General features: G+C 43.9%; 3 protein-coding genes across 7 annotated transcripts; 1 reads left to right on the top strand and 2 right to left on the bottom strand.

Moving 5' to 3' along the window:
* Positions 1–189: 189 nt before the first annotated feature.
* Positions 190–3,328, bottom strand: LOC307233922 (uncharacterized protein). Its single transcript, XM_080005397.1, has 3 exons — positions 2,723–3,328; positions 1,108–1,929; positions 190–1,001 (listed from the first exon to the last, which is right to left on the bottom strand). Exons 1-3 carry the CDS (start codon positions 3,071–3,073, stop codon positions 486–488), a joined length of 1,689 nt encoding a protein of 562 aa, XP_079861523.1. The 5' UTR covers positions 3,074–3,328; the 3' UTR covers positions 190–485.
* A 1,344-nt stretch (positions 3,329–4,672) lies between these two features.
* On the bottom strand, positions 4,673–8,531 carry ino80e (INO80 complex subunit E). Of its 3 annotated transcripts, XM_080005101.1 has the most exons (10): positions 8,504–8,531; positions 7,949–8,167; positions 7,740–7,821; positions 7,193–7,275; positions 7,034–7,104; positions 6,900–6,952; positions 6,679–6,754; positions 6,137–6,257; positions 5,683–5,781; positions 4,673–5,201 (listed from the first exon to the last, which is right to left on the bottom strand). In XM_080005101.1, exons 1-10 carry the CDS (start codon positions 8,516–8,518, stop codon positions 4,995–4,997), a joined length of 1,026 nt encoding a protein of 341 aa, XP_079861227.1. In that variant the 5' UTR covers positions 8,519–8,531; the 3' UTR covers positions 4,673–4,994. The 3 variants fall into 3 exon arrangements, with proteins under 3 accessions (XP_079861227.1, XP_079861228.1, XP_079861229.1); XM_080005102.1 differs by lacking the exon at positions 5,683–5,781; XM_080005103.1 differs by lacking the exon at positions 8,504–8,531 and having other exon boundaries at positions 7,987–8,061.
* Positions 8,532–8,725: 194 nt separating this feature from the next.
* Positions 8,726–13,640, top strand: LOC307233916 (zinc-binding protein A33). Of its 3 annotated transcripts, none has more exons than XM_080005391.1 (7): positions 8,726–8,788; positions 9,093–9,166; positions 9,362–9,457; positions 9,633–9,866; positions 10,532–10,554; positions 10,756–10,871; positions 10,956–13,640. In XM_080005391.1, exons 2-7 carry the CDS (start codon positions 9,104–9,106, stop codon positions 11,507–11,509), a joined length of 1,086 nt encoding a protein of 361 aa, XP_079861517.1. In that variant the 5' UTR covers positions 8,726–8,788; positions 9,093–9,103; the 3' UTR covers positions 11,510–13,640. The 3 variants fall into 3 exon arrangements, with proteins under 3 accessions (XP_079861517.1, XP_079861516.1, XP_079861518.1); XM_080005390.1 differs by having other exon boundaries at positions 8,755–8,842; XM_080005392.1 differs by having other exon boundaries at positions 8,788–8,838.
* The last annotated feature ends 396 nt before the right edge of the window (positions 13,641–14,036 follow it).

The raw sequence follows: 14,036 nt of genomic DNA, 5'->3' as shown, positions 1-14,036 counted from the left end.
TGGCATGTTATTATTGTGCCGTAGCAGTAGCTATTATTTAACTATTAAAACAGGCTATTGTTCATGTTAAAAATTATCATTGAGTCCAAATTTCTAAATATACATGTTTTTAATGTTTATAACATATTGTTTTCACGAGGGAAACTTTTCTCAATGACAAATTAACAAAACAAAGTACAAATAAGGGGGTCCATAACCAAGCATTCTTCTTTATTCAAACATATAGAAGCAAACAGGAATTATACATGAATTATTGAGTCGAACAGTTGTCTCCTATTCTCCTGAATTCCTGCTTAGCTCGCTAGCTTAGCTTCTGCAATCTATGGTTAGTGTTCTAGAACAAGTGTATCCTTTTCAAATGTATCCTTTCGACAGCATATATTAAATTATAAATTGCTTTTCCCTTCATCCCATTTTACTTAAAATAAAAATAAAAAAAAAATACTTTGAAGGCCGTCATCAATGTGTGGTTCTAGTCTCCGTCGTCATTCTGACTCCTGCCCAAAAGCTTCTCTCACTGTGTCCGCTGTCATCTCCACGGTCCCCGTGATTAAACTCAAAGTCAGACTCAACACGTTCCCCACCCCATTTCCACTTCTCCATGCCAGCTTTCCCAGGCCCCCACCCACGGCTTTCACCTGACCCCCCATCTCGGACACCACCGTCCCGACGTAACCCCCGCTTTGCTCCCACAGACGCCCCCCCAGCAGGCGGGTCACCCACCAGGCGTGGTCCACTGCTCCACCCACTATTCCCACTGTGTCGCTAGCCAGCGTTCCCACACCAGTAACCCCAGTCTGGCAGCTGACCAGCAGCTCTCCCAACATGGACGAGATGCAGTGGTACATTCGGGAGAAGCCGGCCTCCCCGAGGTCCAGCAGTATGTCCGCAGCCGAGCCCAACCAGGACGCGAGGTCAGAGGTCAGCAGGTGGAGCAGGGACAAGGTATCTCCGGGAAGTGACGAGAGAACCCCTGCGTGTTCCTCAAGGACATAGATCACCTAAATCAAATGGAGAAAGAAACGGAAAAGGCTCATTTAAAAAAAAAAAAAGCCAGACCTCATAGCGAGCTAAAACGTCCAAAATCGTGTTAACTGCTCGTGTTACCTGTCTGGGCAGCTTTGTTATGGTGGAGACTACAGGCTGGAGTGGAGCAGTGAGGAGGGAGGCAGTGGTGGAAATAATAAATATCAGAGTGCTGTTGGAGTCTGCTTCCGCTGCCGCCACTGGGTCGCCGTCGTCCGAAAGCCGACCCGCTTCTGACCGGGCTGAGCCACCGGAGGCCTCCTGCTCCCCAGTGGGGCTCGGCGACTCCACCTGAGGTTCCAGACTAGCCTGGCGTTCTGTCATCTCTGCCTCAGTTTCGTCCCCAACGTCCTTATCTGAATGTTTAGCGTCTGCGTCTGTACTTTCCACCTTCTCAGGCGGATCACTGCCTCCCGCCGGCAGATTCCCGGGCAAAGCCACGTCAGCAGTTATTTCAGGGCCGGCATCGCCAATGAGCGTCCCCCCGGCCGCCTCCCCGGCCGTCCCCCGGCATCCCTCATCAAACAGCTCGGACACTTTGAGAGTGTTTTCCAGCTCGTTCACAGTGACCACCTTCGGCCCGTCTTGCGACTCTCGGACCAATCCCACGCTGAACGCGCCCTCCCCGGACGCCAGGTCGCAACAGGCGGCGGACCAGAGCAGCCCGGCTTCGCACTCCCCATCTCCACCTTCCGCCGCCCCCGGGAGCTCGATCCCGGTCACGATATAGAGATCCCCGCCCACAGCGTTGCATTGCGGGATGATGGATGACCGGAGCAAGGCCGCGACACAGGAGTCCCAGAGTCGGAGAGGGGAGTCCGCAGCGGGGGGAGTCTGAGACGCGCCCTCGTCTCCTCGGAGCAGAGCGGGCGTCAACACTCCAATATCACTGTTGTTTTCTGTCTGTAAGGGAAGCAGCCAAAGCATGAACCGTACCGTTTGAGTGAGAGGAATAAAATAAAAAAAAATCTACTAAACCAATTTTTATACTTGCCATTTTTTATAACGACTTGAAAGTTCCCTTATCATTATAAGAACCATATTTGATTGATAATGAATCCCTATTCGTTTTGATTCTTTCGTCTACATTTATTAATCAACATAGTACAATGTATTCCGACCATACAGCGATTAAAAGTGTTAAAATTACAGTAGTGAGTCACTGATGTCAAGTAAACAGGGAAATCTTAAACCAAAAAAAGTGAAGCTTTTAATGTATGGACAAATGACCATTATTCATTGTTTACTTCCTTCGCTGTAGACTCACTCTGCATAAACTGTACCGTATACAACTGTATATAGCTATACTGTAAGACCACTGTTGTTACAGCATAAAACAAGTTTAAGTTCAAGTTCAAGAGGTTATTTGAGGTCACATACATGTAGATACGGTCATACATATATTCAGTGAAATGTCATGACACCCGTTGATTATGCACAATAAGCTCTAAAAATGCTAAGAATTTCAGAGATAGAAGTCGCAGAGTAAGTGCTGGAGGTAAGTTAAGGTAAGTTAGGTAAGTAAGGTAAGGTAAGGTAAGTTTCATTTCGGAGGATTTAATACAACATATCTATTACAACACAGACAATTAATTATATTATATAATTATAGAACAATAACGTTCCTTTTGATGGCTGATCTCACGCTATCCAGAAACCAGCACGCATTTCTTTTTTTATATGAACAGGTCCTCACCAGCAGCTCTCCTCCCTCCTCCTCCTCCTCCTCTCCTTCTCCATCTCCTCCTCTCTCTGGCCATTCGGGGCTAAGATGGAAGGCAGAGTAGACAGCTGTGTCACAGGTCGGGCTGTAGAGAGTGGCGAAGGCCCGTCCCCTGGGAAGGCTGTGGCAGAGATGCTGCAGCGGCGGCGGCGGCGGCAGCGAAGCTCCCCGGGGGGGCGTCTGTCTGTAGAAGCAGTGGCCGCAGCGAGAGGAGGCGGCCTCCCAATTGTCCTCGGCTGAAAGGGACAGAGCAGGGCCCAGCACCGCCAGGAGCCAGCCTGCCACAGCAGCTGCTCTCACAGCAGCGGCAGCAGCACACAGCATGGTTGTTGTGAGCTCAGCAACTGCCCTCTCCGCCACTCTCCTCCACACACACACACACACACACACACACACACACACACACACACACACACAGGAAGTGGGAGAGGCTTATCAATTATACAGAAGTTTCCGTATTTAGATTGAAAAGATAATGGTGGCCCAGGCTGGCAAATCTGTGCTGTTGGCTGGCTGTCCTTATCAATCTGCTTGTGCTCTCTTGTCCAGCTCCCCTCCTCCCATGCCTGTCTTCCTTCAGTGGTGAATTCACTGTGAGGGAAGTGAGTGTTGCAGGCACGATCTTGCTTACGTCTTAGTTTCCCTCTCCCCGACAACCTCGCCCCCTCCCTCTGTCCCTCCCCCCCTGGCCCTTCATCTACCTCGCCCTACCTCTCCTGTATTGCCTCTCTCTTACTATGGTTACACCTTTGAGTCCTCACGCTGTTAAGTACACAAGCCAAACCCACGCCCAATCCGAGCTGCCATTTACCTGTAAGTCTGCATTCCCAAAGAATGTTCTCCCTGCGCAGGTTTGGCATTTGACAGGCGTAGAAGTTCAAAAATGTCCTCTCAATGTTTTTATGTTTTCGTAAGTCTGTAAACGGAATTCTCTTGGCCTCATTAAAATTGAATCCAAAGAATGTCATGTCATGGGTCATTGTCTCACCCCGAAGGGGAGTGCAAATAACAAAACAAAAAAAATCTCTGTCATGTCCTGGGGACGCTTGCAATCTTCTTCAATTTTATAGATATGCATGCTGAGACATGACACTGGCGCCTTCCTTCCAAAACCATTATGAAACTAACACAAATTGGCAGACTTCTCTGTTAGGGCAAAAGTAAGAAACATGAAAACAAATCATTTTCTGGCTGTTTGAGCATGTTGGAATCCAGCCAGGCTCCAGTCAGGTCCCTTTAAAATTATGGGCTGCATTAATCAAGTGTAGCTTTGGGCCGGCCGCGCTGTAGGGTTGAACTGCATGGTGTGGGAAAGGCTAAACTAAAAATTAACTCAGGTAAATGTTTACCAACACAAAGATGAATTGAATATCTTTATCGAGAGAACGCAGAAGTTTCTGCGGTACATTCCGAGCAGAGAGCGGAGCATACCAGAGGGACTGACTGTACCGTCGCTATTGGAGAGTTAGGGTGTGATGTTTTGGGTGTGTGCACCAGGGGCCAAGCCTTAAGATTTCGAGCACCTGAAAGCATTCATTTTGTTTTTAAGAGCGCAAATATTATGTTGTACTAAATGTTTGTAAGGGAACAAATAATAACTATTCAAAACAACTTCTTCAAACTTAATTATAGATACAATCTTTATCTTTTTAAAATGATATATGATAACAGTGGATACAAAATAACATTTACATGTTTAAACAGCTATTTGAATAAAAATATAAGATTTGAAAACAATTCTAAATAATAATACATTCAATAAGTATTTGCCAAAGATTAAATGATAAAAATCCATATAAAAAAGTTCTTGCACTATCATCATATAATATGTTTTTTTTCTGCTGCTTTTCAAAATCTGGCAGTTAGGTAGTTAGGGGTTAGCACACCTTGCTCAAGTCGGAAATCGTATCAAATCGTTGTCCAGTAAATATGTAAAGGGTATCTGAAAACAAATGACAGATTAAAATATATAAATGGGGCCGTCTTACAAACAACATATTAATTAATTTATAAATTAATAGCAACACTGGTAGTCTTTGGGTGAGTATTTTAGCAGTGGTGCAGCAGTTTCAGCACAGTCCACATGGAGGCGCTTGATTATTCTTTTGAAATTATAAAAGGGAGTTGCTAAGAACATACATACACACACACCATGACATTATCTTTCTTTTTAATAACATCTACGAGAACAGGCTAATCAAAATACACAAGATAAATACAAATAAATCTGAACACCCACTCTTTATCACTCGTTGGGAATATCAATAACTAGTTCAGCCTCGTCACCCTCCCCCCGGTCTTCATCTCCCCGGTCGCTGTCTCCATCGCTGTCGCCCTCCTCTTCGGCCGCGTCACCACTGAGCATCTGTCTGGGAACCCAGCTGAACGGACCACTGCCTGCAGGAGCGCTGCTGGGGGCTGATGGGTAATTAGCTGTCATTGGTGCCACAACCTGAGAAGCATCCAAAACAAAGGGGATGTTAATATGGAGAATCTATAGAGTACGGACGGAAGGTTAGAAATAAAATCAGCTGTAAATGACAATACCCTTAGTGTTAGGTTGAGTACAATCTACAAAACTTTGAAAAACTGCAATTCTGTGGATCATCTGATCGAATTCTGCATGTAGGGAAAACATGCGGGGGACATTCATTTTTCTCAACCACACTCATATGGTAATAAAGGCTATTATGAGGAAAGGAATATAAGGGTTGGGGAGAGGTTTGTTCTTACCAACACTAAGATGCTTCCTGGTATTCCCATATGGTTACCACACATGTAAGTAATAAGTAGTAGGGGGTAAACCTTACTACTTTGTATTCAGTCTATAAACAGGATGTAAAAAAAGAGTTTGCGCCGGTGTGTTTGTGTGAGTAGGAGTGAGCGTTGTATCTCCAGTCATTAAAGTGTCCTTGATCCCCTGCCTCTCTCACCTTCCCCGATGTCTCTTTCTTGTTTTTAGGCGTCTTAGTTTTTCTCTCTTTCTTCATACGCTCAGCTGGGGGGGCCAAATACTCTGGTGGGAAGGGCATCTGCCCACCACACACAACCCCCGTGTACAAGTTGACAACACAAACATACATACACACAAACAAAGGCAAATTACAAGACACGGGCACAAGAACACAAGAACACAAATGCGCACACACACACACACACACACACAAACACACACACAGACACACACAGTCATGCCCATGATAATGTAAAGATGACAAACAATGACATAAACGGAGGAGAAGAAGGGATGTATGAACAAAAAGACAAAAAATAACAAAATTCTGTAAATAATAGGAAATCAAAGCGGGAAATATGCTTTTTAATGAAGATGATCATGACAAATGTTAAGGTCACACAGGGATCAAGAGAAGAGAGACATCAACTCACCGTGTTGAGGTAGGTCCCAGAAGCTGACGACTGGAGGGGATTCACAGCAGGACGAGAGAGGAGAGAGAGATGAGGGGATGATGATGTTGAAGGAAGGCTCGCTCCAGGACTGCTTCTCCTCCTAAAATTTGAAAAGAAAAGAAGAGTGAGGAACGATGTGTCCACTGTGTCCAACATTCAGACCATGTCTGTGATTCTCCTTATATTTAATTTTTTTTTACGTAATTATAACACAGTCTTACAACAACATGTCATTCAAGTTCAAAATAAAAAATGATCCAAGGGGAAAATAAATTAAAATGACATCAAATGTATCGCCTCTTAAACATATGTAAAACTCTAAGGATAAACGCAAATGTCAAGTGTTGCACAAATGTTAATAATCAACTATATTCTTTATTGTCTTCTTTATTACTACTACTACTCCTTATAATAACAATATTGTCATGTTTATACCCACTTGTCTTGGGCAATTGGGACACATTTATTGTTTACAGCTGCATTTCATACATATGACTTTATGGCTGCATTGTGAAAAGTACTTTTTTCCTCCATCCCGTTCTCTTTCCCTGGGGCCTTCTGCATCGCTGTTTTCTGAAGAAGCTGTTGCATCCGAATCTTGCACAGAGAAAGGGGAATATTGAGACAGAAGCGCTGTATCATTGAAGAGACTCAATTACATCAGTAACTAGTAAACTTCTACAAAATTATAATTGTTTAGAGGTTTTGCAAGAAAAACGACTGACTAATATACAATAATCACCTGAGGAGTCCTCATCGATCCTTTCATATTGTAGCAGTCTGTCCAGCAGGAAGCTAGAATCGATAAATAGAAAGCATTGTTTACAGACATTTTAATATGGGCTCAAAAAACAACACAAAAAGATTTATATCTACCTCTTGTCCCTGGAAACCTTGAGTAATTTCCTTTGTGCCCTTCGAAGTTCCTCCTGGAAACATTCCTGTTCCTGAAAGAAAGCAATGCACCAAAACTTGAGTCTGAGTTCTCATAATTCTTGCATAATTAATAATGAAAATAAAACTGGTTGTACTTACATAGACCAGAAACTTTAACTTCCGTTTAAGATTTTTGTATTTCCGTTTATAGTCCACTTCGACATCCGCCTGTCCGTTCATTTCTGAAATTCAGCAATATGTTGAACAAAGCCAGTACTATCGTAAATGAAACATCACTCATTTATTATGTATACTTATTTATACATAACTTATTTATTACAGTTCTTCACCAACGCAGACCAAGTCAAACTCCTCGTACATGAAAGTGAACTTGGCCAAATGAACAGATTCTGATCCTCAAAGGGAATAATTATAACGGCTAACATAAAACATTATGGGTTACATTGTTTGCACTGAAGATAGTTTACACCCTAGTTTGCGGTTTACCAATTACTGAAGTAACGGTAAGCTAACAGTATTAGCCACATAGCATCAACAGTGGGATCTCTTGGCCATCTTTGTAGTTCAACTTCGGTTTGGAATTTTAGGGGAAAAACAATGCGACGTCGATGCAAAATAGTCGACCGATCGCGGACACGTTCCAGAGTTATGCAGAACACTGGAATATAAATATTGTTTGGTTTACCTCTGGCTTGAGACTGCTTGTGCGACATGCTCCTCTTGTTTACATCCGTGACGTCATTTTCCAGCGTCGCGGTGGGCGCGGCCTACATCGACAGGGAGCGTGGTTTATGGACTTTTCTCTCGTTGACGCTCGCTTGTGCGTGCGTCATGGAAACGACAAAATAGTATGAGTTCTAGATTTTAGAACGATTGAAGGCCCACACGACAAACCCGAGCAGTTTGAAATGATAACAATTCGGTCTTCTCACAGTGGTGGCTTCCTTCATTCTCATCGCTGGATTGCCTTCCATGTGTTGTCATTCCAGTGCAGCAAGCTCGACCTGAGCTCAGCACAAATGGCTGCCAGAAGCCAGCATCATGAATTATAGATGAGGAGCGTTTGCAGGGATGAGTAATGCTGCCTTTGCACACGCACCAATAGTCTGTGCACTGTGCATGGGAGGGAAAGAGAAAAAGAGAGAGAGACCTCAACAGGCGGGAACAAAACATTTATGGGCTGAGAAGGGAGACATGAATAGGGAGGTCGATGAGAAAGAGAGGCTGCGTGTTGTTGGGGCAGTGGGGTTGCAGGCAAAGCTGCACAGGCTTTTTGCAGGGGAGATGAAACTCTGAGTAAATGTTAAATCAACTGGGCACTCTGAGATAATTGGATTCCATTTGAGTATCCGGACCGGGTAGTCAAATGGAATCCTTTGTGCGAGTATCAAGCATTACAGCGGCCCATACCCACCTCCTCTCAGATCTCCGAGAAGCTATAAAACTTACAGAAATAAATAGCATTATCTCCCCTCCAGCCCCAGCCGCTCCCGCGTGGAAACTTGAAACACAATAACCGACTGACTCGCTGTTTCTCTCCTCTGCCAAATCCATCTTTGTCTTCCAAAGACACTGGCAGACACAAATAGAATATTCTGTCTCCCCTGCCATGAATTTGTGTTGCAAGTCACCCCTCCTGGCAGCCACCACCCCCTCCCCCCATCTGTTTATCTCCCCCTCTATTAAGGAACCACGTGGAGTCTCCAGCCGAGCTGTGGTGAACGCCCGCCAATGGTGACCTTTGCATGCCATCTTACTTTTGCTTGACATTTCGGTGCTTCGATGTAGGTAAACTTGCTTATTTTATTGTTGTTACCATGTCAGCAATGTATGTGTATTCTGTGCAAACTAACACAGGCTTCCCCTGATTCTCTTGCTCTCTCTCTCTCATTCTCTCTCTCTCTCTCTGCATGATCATTCTCTTTTAAAATGTGCTCTCCATTGTCCCTCCCTTTTTGTCCCTCCCTCTCCTTTTTATTTACCTTCCTTCCCTTGTTCATTTACAAGAGCCAGCCTCAATTTCTTGCTTGTCTTACAGGAGAAATCAGAATGTACAAAAATCACATGAATGACACCAACAACAACCGCAGTAAAAGCCTCCTTGGTCCCAAGGTAAGGTCCACAGGCAATGAAACAATGGATATGACATTTATTAGATAAAGCTTTGCATATGTTCTCATGACCGACCGTACCTATTTCACATTTTTGTCATGTTTTCTTTGGTTTTTTTTCGTCAATATCTTACTCCTGTGTTGTGTCTTACGTGTGTGGTTGTTGTGTGTGCCTGTATGTCTGTCTGTGCCACAGGAGAAGCTTGTCCAGGCTATTAAAAGAATCAAGCATGAGGTCGATGAATGCAGGGAGGCAGAAAGAGAGATGTACATCGAGTCAGTGGAAGTGGAGGTATTTCCGCCACATTTGTTTGCCATACACAGTTAAATATTAAATCTGTAAATTTTTTATAATAAGCATCTCACAGAGACATTTGATGAATTATCCATCTCCGTACTCTCCATACTCCACTATATTTGGTCAAGCCAAATTTAATAGATTTTTATTTTTTTTTCCTTCTTTTCAGAACAGGTTTGATAACCTTGAACGGGAGATCAGAGCAGAGTTCCAGAACCTCCATCGTTTCCTGGATGAGGAAGAGTATACCAACCTGGAGGGACTGAGAAAGGCGAAAGAAAAACAAGTGAAACTGCTGAATGTCAGGGAGAGGAAGATTGCAGAGCAAGGGAAGGACCTGGAGAGAGCCATCATGACCCTAAACAGCAAACTGGCCGAGGAGGATAGTCCAAAGCTGCTCAAAGTGAGAGAGTGGTTTGTTTTTCATTGAAGCTGGAGTTTGGCGTATTTCAGAAGGCACCTGAACATCAATGCAATTTACAGTTTGTAGTTCAAACAGCAGAGTAATCACAATTTTTAAAAAGTGTGCAGGGAGAGAAAAGCCGCAGAAATCATTTGAAGTTTCTCCATAAAATATACCAGTAAAGCATATGTTATGGGTTATACAGCGACAATAAAACTATATGATGAGCCTTCCCTGTGATATGTGAAATCACTATCCTGTAATCAATACTAGTGTTTTGGCCTCATTTCTGATGACAAGGTGGGGCGGGTGGCCCTGCAGCTGTTTCTCGGACACCTCGGCCAAGACCTGCAGCAATAACCCTGTCAGCTGTTTTACTGCTCTCTGCTAGCACTTATTTAGTTAATTACAAACATTGATTGGCTAAGGAGTTGACTTGACTAATTTTGCAGGTCCAAATCAATTTCTAATTTAAGGTTGAAAGGACAAAAGGCAGCCAACGCAGCAGATACAACTGGAAGGCACAGGATGAGCTATGAATGTTGGTACAATTACACAATTGGAGATCGATAGTTTGTACTTCCTATTAATAAAAAAAAATGGCAATTTTTGTTTTTATTCACCAAAATAACCACACATTTCATCAAATATTTTCCATATTATAGGAAATTCAAGATCTCATTAAAAGGCAAGTTTTGTTTTCTCTCATACTTACCATCATATTGTTCCTATTCTAACCATGTCTCATCTGTCTTCATTGCATGCCTTGCATCGCCTCCAATTTCCTTTAATTCTGCCCCTTAATCCATCTTGATAATCACTCCCCTGACATGCCCATCAGGTGGTGTGATTCCATCCATCACTGCAGTGCTTCCCTCTCTCCACACAGGTCTCAGGTCAGCTTCGTTCCCCCAGCGGAGGTGGTGACGGAGGTGCGCTCCGGTCAGTTTGTAGGCCCCATACAGTACCGGATATGGAAACACATGAAAAAATGCCTCTACCCAAGTATGTCCGTCCATATTGACCCGTAAAAAACATATGTAAAAAGGCAGCAAAACCCAACTTTTTTCCCCTCCCTTTGGCCTTTAGATATCAGCTCTGTGACCTTCGACCCTGAGACGGCCCATCCCAACCTGACCCTCTCTCCGACCTTCACGTCTGTTTGGTTTGAGGAGGACAAGGATGTGACGTTGTGCCAGACCAACCCCAGGAGGTTCCACTATTACTACTGCGTCATGGGCCACCAGGCCTTCACCGCAGGGCGTCACTACTGGGAGGTGGAGGTGGGCCCGAAGACGGCCTGGAGGCTAGGCGTGGTCCATGACGACATTCAGAGAGGAGAGATGGCCACCACCGGCACTGCCAGTGGTCTGTGGACCTTGGCCTTAAAGGGAGGATCCATCATGGCGTGCACTGACCCGAAACCCACCAGGTTAAATGTCTCTGTGCGTCTCCTTCGCATTGGAGTGTTCTTAGACTGCGAAAAGGCTGAAGTGTCCTTCTATAATGCTATTACCATGGCGCCCCTTTACACCTTCACCATGGCAACAGTCCTGGGTCCTCTGTTCCCGTTCTATAACCCATGTGACACAGATGATGGGAGGAATGTGGGGCCGATGAACATCTTCACCCCATCACTATGATCAGGAATGGGCAATCGGAAGATCTAGGTCAGTTTTAAATGCTAAGGAGGGAAACTTCCTTTTTCAAATGATATATGAATTGTTTTCGCTGAAATTCATGATTGTCAAGTTAGAAATGAAAGTCTAAAATATGTAAAACAGAATGCTAATTGTGGCCATGATACCGTTTTATTGCTTAGTGAATGAACATATTAAGAAAGGACAAGAATATAAGTATGGGGTAATCAACAAAACACATAAATAAATCAAACATGTATTTTACTGCTGGGCCTTTTTTTTTTTAATAAAATGCATAAAAGCCAAGCCTGGACACCATGAAGGATACAGTCTCCCAGCAGAGTTACAGACAGCTTGCAGGCTGCTTCATGAGTCCATAGCAGGTGTTAACAGCAATATGATGTTACCTTTGGCCAAACTATAAATATCTCAGTTATGCCTCTTGTGTGTGACATGGCATGGCATGGCATGACTATGGAAGCTATGTTTGATAAATCAGGGTGGGAATAAGGGGGAGTGCTTGGGGGCCGAGTGGGTGACAAAGGGGAGGGTGTCACTCAAATAAATGATGGGTGACATTGAACGAGATGACTGACGGATGGAGTCAGGAGAACACTGTCATAAAAAAAACAAAAAACCCTCCCGGTGCAGCGTGTTGCAGAAGACTGACTGCTGTAAAACAATGAAGACAAAACAACCCGATGTCGTAATCTTGCATTTATTCTTCTTGGACATTGACATCTTGGAAATAAAGGAATGATTTACTTTACAAAACGTCTCTGTGTGGCGTTGTGAAAAAGAAGGGGGTACAGATAGAGCATGTGGAACATCACTCCCGGGCGAGGAGAGCCACGGTAAACACCAAGGTTCAGGGGCAGAGACAGTTCACATAGTGCAAGATGTAGGAGCCAGTATGGGGCTGGAAATACATGCGTTCGTTCGTTTTGTTCGTCAGAGAGACCAGGTGGTGGTGACTGAAATACTGATTAATTAAAGTGTAATTTCACCCTTTCACCCCTGGTTGCGCCTCACTCCACCCACTGCGCAACATCGAAAAATGCCAAGAAGTGGGCGAGGTCTCGATTCCAAAAAGTTAAAAAGTGGGGAAATCCCACACGGTCAATGCCGGGCGGTTGGTGGGGATTGAACCACCCTTCTTTTTTGTTTTGAATTTGTCACGTAGAGATCCATTTAAGTACTAATCTTTACTCGTTGGCATTCTCCATGCGCGCTTTGTGCTGATTTCCACCGGTAGATGGCACTGAGCCACACTCACTATCTGCAAGCCGATTTGTAAAGAGACATTTCTATTATGACCAGGATTAATGTGTTTCATTAGAGAACAATATTTTTCTGTTTACAGCTCAAAAACACGCAACTACACACCTGTGCACTGGGTTCAGTGAGTTTACTGGATAGAGGCATATGGTTCGTACCCTAGTTACCACTCACTTTAATGCATTGAGGCAAAATGCTGAACTGAAGATATTTTCATTCAACCCTCTCACCCTTGTTCAGCAAGTTCATCAACGAGGTTCCTTTTTTTTTTTTTGCTCTTTCATCTGCCGCTCATCCTTCCATCCTTCCATCCATCAACACCACTGTGGCTCATTCACTAGGCTGGCCGGCTGCTGGAATTGTTGGCCCGTTTCTCGCTACACAAGGATTGCTACTGGTAAACACAGTAGAGGTTTGTCTCGGTGGGTTATCCCAGTTTGGATGGAAGCCGTGGCTGACTGGATCTTCTATGAGATGCAAACTAAAGGCCCAGATCATCTTCAATCCTCACAGACCTCACATCTCTTAGTGTTACCGTCACCAGCTACAACATACTTTGGCGTAATACAAAATACTGTTTGGATGAATCCGGAGATCCTTGACTTTCATACTTTACTTCACACCCATCTGTAATGGTTTCCAACACAAAGCTTGGGCATGCATTACTTGCAACTGTCAACTTGCATACTTGCAACTCTGCCACCAAATCCATTGCTGGAATCATTAACACCATTTTTACACAGTAACACACTCATGCTGTTATTCCCTTTGTTCATTGTCAACATTGCGTAACCCTGACCACTCAACCCTTTCTCTTTTTATCCCAAAATTTCTATGCAGCACATTACATATCTTCTTTTTATTACAGCTACAGCAGGTTTGCACAAACAATGCCAAAGCATTACATTTCAAAACTAAATGTTTGGCGTAAAGGGGCGGCAAAAAGTACTTTGTTAGTGGTAAAACTGCTAAGTGTGTATGCAGCCTTCTTCTTCTGTCTTTCAGTACCCTACCTAACATGTAAGAAAAAATGTGTTATTTGGAGTGGAGACTCAGAATAGAATATAGGCTACAGTAGCAAGCAATTGAATATTTTAGGCACTAAAAAACAAAACAAGATTCACCTGACACACGACCTCAGAGTAACAATATTCTGCAATATTCCACCCCTTTTTTGTGAATTTTAAAACACATTCACACCCACGGCGGAGCAAAACGGGGCAGATTTTTGTTTCACATTACAAGACAATAT

The sequence above is a fragment of the Zeus faber genome, assembly GCF_960531495.2.
Source record: "Zeus faber genome assembly, chromosome: 8".
Lineage (NCBI taxonomy): Eukaryota > Metazoa > Chordata > Actinopteri > Zeiformes > Zeidae > Zeus > Zeus faber.
This window is presented reverse-complemented; position numbering and strand designations above follow the sequence as displayed.

Coding starts and splice junctions, on each gene's coding strand:
- LOC307233922 (XM_080005397.1), bottom strand. CDS start 3,073: ATGCTGTGTGCTGCTGCCGCTGCTGTGAGAGCAGCTGCTGTGGCAGGC. Junction 1,930..2,722: donor AGGAGGGAGGAGAGCTGCTG/GTGAGGACCTGT, acceptor CTTCCCTTACAG/ACAGAAAACAACAGTGATAT. Junction 1,002..1,107: donor TAACAAAGCTGCCCAGACAG/GTAACACGAGCA, acceptor CATTTGATTTAG/GTGATCTATGTCCTTGAGGA.
- ino80e (XM_080005101.1), bottom strand. Junction 6,755..6,899: donor GATCGATGAGGACTCCTCAG/GTGATTATTGTA, acceptor TCTCTGTGCAAG/ATTCGGATGCAACAGCTTCT. Junction 5,202..5,682: donor AGAAAGAGACATCGGGGAAG/GTGAGAGAGGCA, acceptor GATGCTTCTCAG/GTTGTGGCACCAATGACAGC.
- LOC307233916 (XM_080005390.1), top strand. CDS start 8,800: ATGCCATCTTACTTTTGCTTGACATTTCGGTGCTTCGATGTAG. Junction 9,867..10,531: donor ATAGTCCAAAGCTGCTCAAA/GTGAGAGAGTGG, acceptor TCCATATTATAG/GAAATTCAAGATCTCATTAA. Junction 10,872..10,955: donor GAAAAAATGCCTCTACCCAA/GTATGTCCGTCC, acceptor TTTGGCCTTTAG/ATATCAGCTCTGTGACCTTC.